This window comes from Erpetoichthys calabaricus, chromosome 3 (assembly GCF_900747795.2).
Source record: "Erpetoichthys calabaricus chromosome 3, fErpCal1.3, whole genome shotgun sequence".
NCBI lineage: Eukaryota > Metazoa > Chordata > Cladistia > Polypteriformes > Polypteridae > Erpetoichthys > Erpetoichthys calabaricus.
Window position 1 is genome coordinate 132076993 of NC_041396.2, and position 13297 is coordinate 132090289.

At 36.5% G+C, this 13297-nt stretch overlaps 1 protein-coding gene across 5 annotated transcripts in view; it reads right to left on the reverse strand.

Moving 5' to 3' along the window:
• Positions 1 to 6264: 6264 nt before the first annotated feature.
• The window catches only part of LOC114644899 (CAP-Gly domain-containing linker protein 4-like), a 207783-nt gene continuing 200750 nt past the window's right edge, over positions 6265 to 13297 (reverse strand). For 4 of the 5 annotated variants that reach the window (XM_051925329.1, XM_051925331.1, XM_051925330.1 and 1 more), the window contains 2 exons: positions 10373 to 10390; positions 6265 to 8450 (listed from right to left, as the gene is read on the reverse strand). In XM_051925329.1, coding sequence (XP_051781289.1) covers positions 8114 to 8450; positions 10373 to 10390 — 355 coding nt within the window. In that variant the 3' untranslated portion in view covers positions 6265 to 8113. The remainder of the gene's footprint in view (positions 8451 to 10372; positions 10391 to 13297) is intronic. The other variant, XM_051925328.1, reaches the window with a different exon arrangement.

The following is a 13297-nucleotide window of genomic DNA, read 5'->3' on the forward strand; positions in this document are numbered from 1 at the left end:
AGCGTGAAGGAAACACTCGAAAGTTCAAGTTCAGAAAGTAGCACAGTGCCCGAAATAAAAAAGAAGCGGTCAGATATTAAAGTTTCAGACAATATTACAAAAGCTGCCCCGCATTAGCGCAATCAAACAGAAATTATCCAACCATCCATCCATTATCTAACCCGCTATATCCTAACTACAGGGTCATGGGGGTCTGCTGGAGCCAATCCCAGCCAACACATGGTGCAAGGCAGGAAACAAACCTCGGGCAGGGCGCCAGCCCACCACAGATGGAAATTATTATTCGGTGAAATAACAAAACAGCGAAAATAGATCAAATATATTGTTCGGATTTAGACTTGTAGATCGGCTAATTTATGTTGCCATCAGGGAAAAGTAGTGTTTCTTTCCATTGAAGAGTCGTATCTGCAACAATTAAAAAGATTTGTTGTTTGGTGAAAGTGAAATCCACACATGCGAGCGGCAGAGAAGCTAAGTGGCTGGTGTGTAGTGCTGGCCAGGGGTTTGGCGAGCAAAGCGAGCAGGGGGCCCCCTAGTTGGTTAAAAAATAAATGCTGCATCTGATTACCCTATTTTACATTCTTCTAATTACATTCAAATGAAGTTGTAAAGTTGTCTGATTTGGTCAATCATTTGGAGGGTCAGGGTCAGGTTCATCATGCTGCATCTCTTCAGGTACAGGCAAGCCACGATTGTTTGCCACATTATGCAACACATTACTGCTTGCCCAATGTAGCACACTATAGAGCAGCACATTAATAGAGTGCAAATGGTTTCTGTTTACATAAGCAAATTCATTCTCTGAAGGCACCTTTATAGTGTAGGGTTGGCACCAATTTGCCAGTTCTCTGCTCTTTATATGGCTCTTTGAGGTGACACTCTATCCTTAAAAGGACTGCTTGCCTTTTGCTGCACTAGTTAGTGAAATCACAAGAAGCTGAATGTGCAGAGCTGCCGTTTTAATATGATTTCCTGCTATAGATAATGTAATGCCAGCTCCTTCTTTTGGTGATTCATCTTTGGCTGTTGTAAATGGTCCAGAGCCATTGTAATAGCAATGTGTGTGTAGATGACTACTCCGATTACATTTGGAAAACCGGACGTTGCTGCAAATTGCACATTTCAAGCAAGAGTATAAGGAAATCTTATATATCTGGGCGACAAGCGGATAATACCATCCTATATAGCTAGCATGGCGTGACTCAATGATGTTTGTGAAATACCCAATCGGTCAGCAAGTTCATGTTGAAAAGCTCCTGTGGCTAAAAACTTGTGAGTGGACAGAATTTGCAAAGGAGCAGGTAGAACACAATTTCTCAAAGTCTGCCTTTGAAAAGCCGGCATTAGTTCAGCACACAGCTCCAAGAGAATAGCTCTTGGAAATCGAAATCAACTTAGAAGCCAGTTGTCATAATCTATAAGTACGTGCTCTCTTCTAATTCTCCCATGTGCGATGACTTTTAACAACTCTAAAGCAGCTATGGTAGTCGGAATAGTTTGTCCATTCTGTGCGCCACTATATTGTTACAGAATGATTACAATCAAGTGAATTAAATTTGTAAATGATATGTAATCAGTCAGTCATTTTCCAACCCGCTATATCCTAACACAGGGTCACGGGGTTCTGCTGGAGCCAATCCCAGCCAGCACAGGGCGCAAGGCAGGAACAAACCCTGGGCAGGGCGCCAGCCCACCATAGGGCTGATATGCAATCAATTTTGGTGTATTTGATAAGGCCCCACCTTATGGATGCCAGTATGAAAAAGAAGGGAAATGACACAAAAACAGTAGCACTGCTTTGACGCTGGGTGCCGCCAGTTTGTAAAACTGAGAAGTGTGTACACAAGGTGTGAGGCTGCTGTGAAAATGTACATAGCTTTACGCCAAATTTAGTTATTATACATCTCAAAGTGAGCATTGAAAAGGATGTACACATTTTCGTGCATATACATCGTTTATACATAAGGCCCTACATGTGGTTTGACTCATTAGTGTACATGTTAGTACAATAGTTTAGAGGTACAATATATTCTGTACATATTTATATGATATCCATCTGATTTTGACTGACTAATTTACTTTTAGTTTACTGAAACTGATTTGCTTTTTTTTGACTAAAATTAATTTATTTTTTGTCGACTAAAACTAACAATAATTAAATGACTAAAAAGTGACTAAAACTAAAATGCAACTTAGTCAGAAGACTAAGACTAAAACTAAATCAAAATGCATTGTCAAAATTAACATTGGATAAAAGGAGCCTGATTTGATTCAATTCTATAACGTAGTCCTTTGTTGGGTGTCATTGTGTTCAAGTTGTGTTCAGGCCTTAGAGGTATGGCCACCTCTAAATATAAGACAAAAGTAGAGAACTACCATGACGACTATCTTCTCTTTGCAAAGGTACTTTTGTTTAAATAGTTCCAGATGCCTCTGACCTGCCATCTCCGTCTAGAGTTAGTCTTTCCTCAGACTTGCTCAATGGCTATTGTGCTGCTCTTAAAAAAACAGATACATGCATAACCTTTTGATGTATAACTTGCTCTGACCCTCAAACAAGTTCGGAGTCACAGGGAGACAGTGCCAATCTAGGCAGCATTGGGCACAAAGGCAGAAACTAACCCCAGATTGAACACCAGTCAGTTGCCAGACTCAATGACACTAAACCAATCAGAAATTCCAGTTTAAATAACATGCATGTTTTTGGTATGTGAGAGGAAAAATGCATGACAGTAATTACATGGAAATGCCTTACAGACAGCGAATGGGTGATTGTAATTCAGAATGCTGGTTCCATGAGGCAGCAGCACTAACCACTGCATAACCATAAATGTCCTAAAACAGACATGTTGCTCTAAATTTGGTTAGAGGATAGAAGTCACAGATGTTCCAGTTGAAATTTATTGTCATGTATACAGAGTGTAAGTTGTACAGATTTATTACCCATGTTTGTATGGGTTTTTCTTGCACATCACATGTACGTTCCCAATTCCCCCAGCATGGGTCTGTGTAAGAGTGAGCTCTCTGATGGGCATATGCCCTGCCCTGTGCTGTTTCCTGCTTTGAACTCAATGCTGCCAAGAGAAACTCCTGCTTTCTACAACCCTGAACTGGATTATGCAGTCCTCAACATGGGTAACATTCCTCCCAACCAACTTCGCAACTTCAATAAATTAGTAGTATAACATTTTATTAGTGTTCTGAACTGGCTTGCTAATGGCAAGGGCAAGCCTACTACTACTTCCAAGTCATTTTTATTTAAGGCTGATTGAATCTGTTTTCCTTATAGGCTTCTTAGAGAATTTGTCTCCAGCATTTGGTGGGGAATCTGAACGTAAAACTAAATCTCCACTACTATATTTTTTAAAAATGGTGGTGTGTTAAATATACTGTGGCCTTTCCAATCCTTCTTTGCATTTACCAAGACAGCTGATCCTACAACTGTAAAATGTTAAAAGCTGAGCTGAGGGAGGAGAAGCTTGAAGAAAAAAAAAAAAACAATAACAATCTAATCACCTCTTCAAAGCCCTGCCTATGGCCTTAGGACCTGCAGAATTAAAAATTGGCAACCAACAATCTAATTTGCTCCAGAAAAGACGATCTTAAGTTATTTTTAACGTTTTCCTGGCACAAAAATGAAAGCAAAGAGGCTGTAAAGCATAGCGACAAAAAAAATTAATGTAATAGTAATAATACTTAATATATAGTATATGAAATAATAATAATTTATAAGCAGGCTATTTTAACAAATACAACGCTGATTCAATACCCAGACCACAGTGACATATTAATCTTCACTGCTACCTACAGAGTGCATGGGTACAAATGGCTGGCACTCTATGATGATAAAAAAGGTTTCACTAAATACATCTTACTCCAGCATGATATGCGCCTGCTGCCACACATGTCGTCTGTACCATGACACTCAATATTAGAAATGCTAGTAACTCAAAAGTGTACTGTCTAATATGGCACAGTTTTTACACATGCTTTCATTACTGATACAAAAACGTTTGCTAATGCTAAAGGGGACAACATTGCATTTCTGTTTTTATTTAACACATAAAGAATACAAAGTTTTTTGAAAGCTTTATTATTTATTAAGACAGTGACTAGAAAATAATTTCATTAGTTCATGTAGCATCACATAAAGCACCATACCTCTCTCCAAAAGGTCCACATAACTAGCAATTATGAATGCTGATATGCTTTGTCGTTTACATCATTCAATAATTTAAAAGCAGCAAGGATAGAATCAACTCTTTTCCATGCGCTTCTCGAGAATGTCCCCAATAACACTAATACAGTATGGGCTCTAAGGGCTTCTGCGTGAAAATGGATATTTGGTGAGATGCCACACCCATCCTACAGTATATACCAGATGTAGCCGTAACCAACTATCATATGCTTTCCAATCTGGAGGGTTGATGAAGATGTCTAATCAGCAACAGATGAGTTGTTGCTAAAAGAAGAAAAATGTTTTGAGCGGCACAGAAAAGCTTTGTAAATGTTACAACAAGCATATTAGTAACCCCAGGGATTATGCTGAAAAACTTATTTTGTTTTACTGGAGTTTCTCAAAAAGGACACCCCACATATTTAGTTCCTCTACACATGCAGAACACAGTCACAGATTATCACCTGTGGATCTCATCAGCCTGTATAATTAGCCCTTTTAAAATCTTAAACAATGTAGTTTGCAAATATATAATACACTGCTATTGCAAATGAGTCCTAGTAGTTACAGTATACTTATATGTGACAATATTAAGTAAAACAATTTCCAGTTATTTGAGTTAATAGGCATTCATGGATTTGACTTACTAGTTTATTTTCCTTACCTTACATTATGCTGAACTTTTACATGGCTGTCTTTCCTCCTATACATATCTGCATAATGGACTCTGATATATAAATAAAATATTATTATTATTAGTAGTAGTAGTAGTAGTAGTAGTAGTAGTAGTAGTAGTAGTAGTAGTAGTATATTGTTGGTTGAACCTGTAATACATGTCTTCTGATATTTTTACAAACTTGGACCTAGAGTATTTAATCTACATACTGAGTAATACACCCACCTCTAGGAGGCTTCTTATTCCTATGTACTGTAAATCATATGTTCCAGGACTTCACTCACTTCTGTTTAAGCTATTAGCTATTCTTTTGTTATATATGAGTTGGATAATGGCTACATTATCTACTCTTTGAAAAAGGACAAAGTAGGTAAAATTTAAACTTACTGCTAAGCCATCTTCAGATATGTGCTGAGATAGCGCAATATTTGAAAGTGACAGAAGAAGAAAGAGTAGAAGGTCAGAGTGAGGTTAAAACATGGTCATCTGTCTTCATAGCAGATGAGGATAATTGATTACCAACCTCTGAACAACCATCTAAAATGAAAGCCTGATTTACTGTAACAAAGAGTTTAATATCAAGTGATTTGAGTCTTTGATTCTCGTGGCTCCTCAATGTTTCCTAAAATGAAGTTAAGGCTGTTTCTCCCATATACATACATTGAAATTTATGAAGAAAAGGAATTAAACTTTTTTTTTATATTACCATATTGCTAGAAACATACAGTCAGCTGATAAATTATTGGCTCCTTTCCTAAATAAAATAAGTCATAATAAATAAGAATAAAAGATAAAAATAATGTGCACATATAAAAATTCACAACCAAAAACATGCAACTAAAGGGTTTTATTCTATGCTATCATTTTCAAATATACAGTAAATGCCAACTAACTGTTATTGTTTATGGTTCCTACTCTCTCTCTTAGGCACGCACAAAGATGGGTATAGTCCAGCTTGTTTCACACTTTACTACAGTTACAAAAATTGATCTGTCCTGGCTCCACAGACAACCAAGAACTACCTCAGATAAAACAGGCGGAGTCCAGTCATGGATAGGGTTGATAAAACATAGGGAATTGTGTGTTTTCTCTTGCAGAATATAATAATGCACTTTACATGCCTTAACTAAAAACACACTGACTGCAACATTGAAAATCTCATCTTGTGTACTGTTATATTAATGATATACTGTATAATTAATGATGATAGCTATTGATATGTTGAATTCCATGTAACCAGGGATGCTTCACGTGTTTTGCCATTCTGATTTAGAAATCATGCAATTAATAATACAAACACCCATTTTTTCCCCAAAATGTGTTAATAATTGCCTCCACTCTTTATAGTAAAACAACCACCCCCTAAGTACTAGGCTTTTTTATCATTATTATTATTCAAATAAGACAACAGTTTTAAATATAATTATTTTTAATTAAAATACAGCAAAACATTTTAATTAGAGTACAATAAATAAATAAAACACTCTTACTTTCAAAGCATGTACATTTTATGCACACATGAAAATAGATTAATTTTCCACACAACTTTTTACATATACAAAATTCAAGCTGAACACAGGATACAATGCAACTGGAATACACTTCCCCTCCATAAGTCTGATTAGAAATTCATGCTATGTACTGTAAATCAAACCCATAGTGAAAATTCTCATTGTTTTCTGGACTAGAAAAGGAACATTAGAACAACAGCTGAAGTATCTGATACTGACATCAACAAATAAACAACAAATAAAATATTTAGAATCGTAACTCTTTTTAGAACCAAAAAAATCTGATATGGAATTAAATATGCAAATAGTAATTTAGAAATAGCATTTTCTCTTACTTAAACATTATATTATGATTAGAAAATACTTTCTACGCAGTAGGCTGTACTGAACTTTAAATAAAACAGATTAAAATCTAAAACAACCAGCTGCACCACAGAGCAACATTACATGCAATGAAGCAATGAATATTATTTAAAAAGTTCAATTATCATATTATAATTTATTTAAAAACAATCTTCTCATAAAACCAACTGAAGCAACTGCAGAAATAAACCTTAATGTAATGCTGTTTTAGGTTCTAAATAAGCTTTTGCACTTAGGATTCTTTGATAAACATAATGTCAAAATTGTTTTGAGATCTTTAAAAGGTAAATGTCCGTGAATAAATAAGATTAGAAAAAATGTAAAAAAATATGGAGGAGCCCAGTAATGGTAAACTGGGTTTTTTTGGATTACTGTGTGTGTTGCAATGTTTGTTACATGTTCAGCTCTGTACTTTGAATCCATTGTGCTTTGGTATAACAGGCATGTACCATACCTGTCAAGTGCAAACTCTATACCCTGTTGAAAATATTGCTATGTTGCTGACATGTATAGAATGCAAAGATGGTGTGCACAGTGTCAAATGGTGGTTTGTGGCAGCGTCAACAACAACAAAAATACTGCACTTTAAACAGCAGCAACAAATCAGAGCAGAACTGCAGAGTATACTAATCTCTTTACTAGAAATAACCTGTGAATTAAATTTATAATGTTAAGTGCAGTGGTAAGCTAAAAAACAAAGCTCCCCCACCCCCAAACCCCTCACACTTATATTGCTGAATGTGTTTTTGTGAATCGTACAAATAAATAGTGGACAAGTGTGACCTAAACAGCTTGCTAACAAAATGTGACAGCTGTGACCTCATACTACTTATAGTATATAAACAGCTTAACTTTCTAGATTTTACTTTTCTTGCAGACCACTTTTTCAGTAAAGGCAACACTGACTCAATAAATAGCATACAAAAATAAAAAATGTTAAAACAGAAGATTGAAAATTTCAAATTTAAAACATCAAAACAGCTGTAACACTATAATAATAAAACAAGACAAGAAGGATGATTCAGGAAGACTAAGAATATAATGTACTGTGTTTGAATCTTGAGAAGCATTTACATTAACTTTGCACTGTCAATTTACTCTGTATCACTAATTGTTAACACTTGCTTAAGTATGTTAAAACTATATTACCTAGCTTCTGTTTCACAAGAATGGATACTATATAGAAAAATAAATGTTTGAAGGAAAAATGAAGCTCAACTCAGTAAAATAATTTTATGAAGTGGGGCTCTATAAAAGTAACAAAAATACTGTGAAAAGCAGAACTGTAAAAGGTCACACCAGAATCCCAGCAGTTCACTTTCCCCATTATCCCATACTCAACTTGCTGTACCTTTGATGCCGATGACTTCAGCAAATTCAGGACGTTCAGTTGCAGTCATCTACTAGCTTGGCACCATTGATTCCTCTATAAGCAATGCGACTTGGTCGTACCAACACTCCATAATTTGGCCGACAAGTGAAATAACGTCGATCACCAACTGAGCCATCATTCTTACCCTTTGGCGAGCGTAATTCTAGTCCCAGCCACAAACCTGGAGCAAAATCAGTCGGACCAATGTAGCGTAAGGTAGCCATTTCATTAGAGCTGAGAAGCAGAATTTGCATTCCTTGATGCAGTTTCACCCCTCTGTCTGGGGTTTGAGACAAACTACCACTGGTACTGGTGGTGCTCCAACTCCGAAACAGGACAGCAGGTCGAGACCTTAGGAAACAGACGTTCACAATAACAATAAAACAAATATGTGTGTTCATAGTTTAAAGATATTTATAATCATTTTGAATAACAGATTCAAAACTCTGATATACTAAAGGGCATTCATCAAAACCAAATAAATAACAATGGGAAGGACAGTCTATCAAATAACCGAGAAAAAGAAATATACAGGCTGATAAACTTCAGTCTGGATTCAGAAAAGGTAAAAGAACACATTGTAATGCAAACTCTTTAATCTTTGAAAATCACTACTGACTTCAATGGTAAAGAAAAAATATGCATTACCAAGTCTGAAAATTACAATTATTTATTTGGCCTATGCCTTCATCCAAACTTTTCTTTTTCCGGTTGGGGCACAGGCAGGTGATTTGACTTTCTCAGGGTCACACAGTGTCAGTTTTGGGATCTGAACCCACATCCTCAGGGTTTGAAGGCCAAAGCCTTAACCACTGTGCCACACTGCACAATACCCATTTTCTTTCTAAAACAACACTAAATTCAATTAAAATTAACACAATCACTTATAAAATTAGTAATAGCTTTCAAAAACACACCCTAAAGAGGCATTTTGCTTCATTAATGACTAATAATATAGCTGTTTACTGCCTCCCATTAAGCTTGTTCATACTGTATGCTGCTGTATTAAGCAGGAAATAGTTACACTTGTAGCATACACAGGAGTTGTAATTGAGCAGAAAAGAAAGACATAACATGCAGACCAAACACAGAAGGGTGAGTTTCTTTGGAGTGGTGACATCATTATTGCTGTGGGCTAGTTAGAGACCCCATTTCTGGATTGTCCACATCTTCTGTCTCTTTGAGTTCCTTGCCCAAATAAGAATAACACTGCGCATGGTTTGTTCCAAAACAAGAATGGCATTCCATACTGCACATACAGTATATGCCTGAATAAGAATGGTGCTGTGTTACACCCAGAGTATTGCTGCATAAAAATGTCATGCCAATTCTCACAAATGTGAAAAAGGTGCCTCATAATCTGAAAAGAGTATCCAGTGAAGTCCCTTGTAAACTCAAACTCTCATATCTCTAGGAAAGGGGGAAAACCTGTAAATGTAGGTTTATGTGAAGGGTTAACGCTCAGCCCATACTCTTTTATATTGGTGATGGACATACTAAGTGAAACATTAGACTTAAAGAGTTATCAGAACTTTTCTATGACACTGATTTAGCCATAGTAGCGGATTCTGAAGACAAACCAACAGAAAGAGAGTACAGAATTTTAAAAAGTTCTGTAACAGAAAAGAGTAAAGGATGAATAGATAGAAGTTGATGATGAAAGAAAAAGAGTCACAGACAGAAGAAATGTAAATTTAAAAAAGCGAATCTGTACATTTCCAGTGAAAGGCTAACTTTTGTTTTGTAATAATTATGTGAAGGCAGAATATCTTAACTGGATAGTTGTAAGGCAAAAAGTAAAGGGTACAGTAGAAGAAATATCTGTAATTAAAAGGGAATGCTAGTAAAAGGAATAAAAGACTAAAAGTTAGAGACGACAGATTCAGAAAAGCAAATACCTCTGGACTGTCCAAAAAAATCAGAAGAAAAAAATGTGCCTGGAGTATTCGTTGGATAGATGGCAGGGGGGATTCACAGCCAGACCCACTGCATGATGGTTGCAGAGAGTAAGATACAAACTCTGTACATAGCTAAAGTAAATATAATAGTTTGGCTTTTTAAGAGGAAAAGATGTTTTTAAAAATACATTTCCATGACATAGAGAGTACAAACAAAAGTCATGCAGCCATGCTTAGTAAACTGGTAAGGACCTGTAGAATGCCTTGAGGAGAACTGCATATGTAGTCACCAGTTTTACAGGTTACGATAATGAGAAGGAGATGTTAAAGAGGGGATGGGTGAGTAAGCTGAGAGTATAATGAGACACCATTTACCTGGACACCAGATCCAAGCTGAAAACAGAAGAAAAAAGAGGAAGATGAGTAACAAATACTGGACCTCGGTGACTGGTATGCTCAGTGTCAGGCATCATCAACAACCTCCACTTATGCTGTAATACCATGACAAGTCCAAGGCAAAAAAAGAGATTGACTAACACCAATCCTAAGAGAGTTCAATAAGGGTTTGGGGGTGCAAATGTATGCCGAAACAGATACAAGTCTATCTCAACCCTGTATCAAGTTTCCAGATCATACACAATTAAGGACCTCAGATTAGGTGATTCAAGTTTAGAAAAGAATCTCAGGACTTGTAACAAGTTCAAAAGTTACTAAATAGGGGATTGAAGAAGTAGATGTAACTAGCTCCAAGTGTAAAAGTCCAGCGTTATAATCCTAAATCTGACAAAGACACCCAACACTTCAATCTGTCATACAGCAAGGTGAGGCACTCAAAATAAGGTGTTTTATTACTCCACATGAATAAAGACCAGAAAAAAAGGGGAAATAAAAAACATCATTATGATAGTAAAATTAAAATGGTAACCATTTTAATAGCTACTTGGCTGGAGCAAAACTAAAAATCGCCAGGACCAGGAGACAATATTCTAAGTAATTTAAAACTATGTTGTCCTGTAATAAGACAGATACTTAATAGTGCTGGCCAGTAGAATGAGGGAAAGCTCTGATGACAGAGGGGATTTAAGAGAAGCGGAGCATTCGATGATTTTATAACCAGACAGGTTCTTAAAAGAACCAAGTAAAGTAAGAAAAGGGGAATATTACAGGAAATATTTCTAAGAAAAATCCATTTATCTTCTTCATAGAAGGATATTTTATGAGAGCTATAGGTAGTAATAAAAGTCATTACATTTTGGAATCCACAGCACAAAGAGTAAGGGTTTAAGTAAGAGATCACAAAGTAAACTGAACAGGTGACCTTCTTTGGCACTTTTAAAAATCTGGCGAGAAATATTTCAAGTCTCACCAATAATTCATGTAATTTATTAATCAATTACATGTGATGATGCTTATGACAATTTGCAGGTTCTCTGCCTTACTTTAAAAGCTGGGTGATCAAGGCCATATTCATTGGCAGGGTTCAGTTTGGGAGAAGAGATGACAGAGTTCAATGACAACAGATTGAAGTGTACCAGTTACCTCCAGAAAACAAAACGAAGCTCTAGAGCCAAGCCATTAGGAATTGGGGAATTTTTAGAATTGCATGTAGAGCATTCTTCCGCTCAGATATAACGGGGGAGTAAAATATGGCAGCATTTACCATAGTGAGTCTATAGACTGACAAGTTCACCAGTAACATGCTAAGCTAAAGTGGAGAGAAGCACAGTTTTCAAGGAATAGCAAAGATTAATACCCATTTTCTGAACCCACTTTTATTAGTGAGGCCTGTGCTATACTTCTTAACAAGTGGTAGTAATTATTAATCTGCTTTGTTGGTAAGGCCCCCAGTTAATTTTTTAAGGCCAAAATAAACACAAATGCATTACATTTGAGCAGTCTCAGTGCCAGCAATTCACTGGGCTTAGCACCTGAAACATACCTGAACTCTTCACCTGTACATGTGGACTAGACCAATAGTATACTCTTTTATAAAACAATGTACAGCACCTTAAACAGCCACCATATATTTGCAACAGAACTAGAACTAAATGGTATGAATTTCCCCAACATAAAAGATGGCTTGTAAGAAAATCTATATACTGGAGAATAAACTGCCAACGAGCAGCTCACAAACAGAGTAGGATCAAGTGAAACAGTAACACGACACATCTATAATCTGAGAGTTAAGCTGATTTAAAATTTGCAAAAAAAAAGGTTGCCAATGACTGAGAAATAAGAATATAATCATTTCTAGAGAAAAAGTGATGATGAGAGAACACCTTGGAAGTAGTGTTTATTATCTGCAGGAAAGAATAAACCAAATTCAGTTGATTAACAAATTTATACTGTGAATGCTTCAAGTATAGAATGTACTGAGTGAGGGGGCCTGGAAGGTTGTTGAGCAAAGGATTCATGAACGGACTAACATCCATGTTCAAATATTTTAGTTTTAAGATTTAGCTGGTTCTTAGAAGAGAAAGGATGGCTTATATGTTATCAGAAAATAAATTGCGCATAATGCAATCTAGGGCTGCACGATTAATCTTTTTTTTCTCATGATAACGATATTTATGACCCACGATCAGTTAATAAATATCGTCGCGATTTTACAGTATAAAGACCAAACTGTTTTTTATGGGCTGAGTTTACGGATTGGACTGCGTCACTATGACGTTACTGCGTCTAGATTGCAAGCGCTTTCTGAAGCAGTAGAAGTCAATAGCAGCAATAACAGTCAGTCAGAATAAACATATGATGGCGGAGCAACGTGCAGAAGTGCGATCGTTAGTTCCTAAAAAGGGGTCATACTCAGTTGTCTGGAACTATTTCGATTTCGAGGAATGTGGTGTTGATCAGGTACGAGTCTTGTGCAAACTTTGCTCCTGTTCCGTCCAAACGTCCCAAGGTAACACAACAAACTTCATCAACCACCTTAAAAGCCACCACAAAGTACACTATCAAGAATTTCAACGACTGAAGGCACAAACAGCAACAACAAAAAATTACCAGCCATCCACAACACAGACAACAATATCAGGGACATTGTTCAACGCAATACCATATCTGCCTAGCTTGCAAAGACACCGGGAAATAACAGAGGCGATCACGTACTATATAGCCAAGGATATGTGTCCAATAACCACCGTGAGCAGTGAGGGGTTTAAAAAAATGATCGCAACACTTGATAAAAGATAGAGCATTCCCTCACGCAACCATTTTTCCAATGTTGCGCTGCCCTCGCTGTATGCGAAATACCGAAAAGAAATAGAAAGAGAAATTCTCAGGCTCAGCCTTGAATAT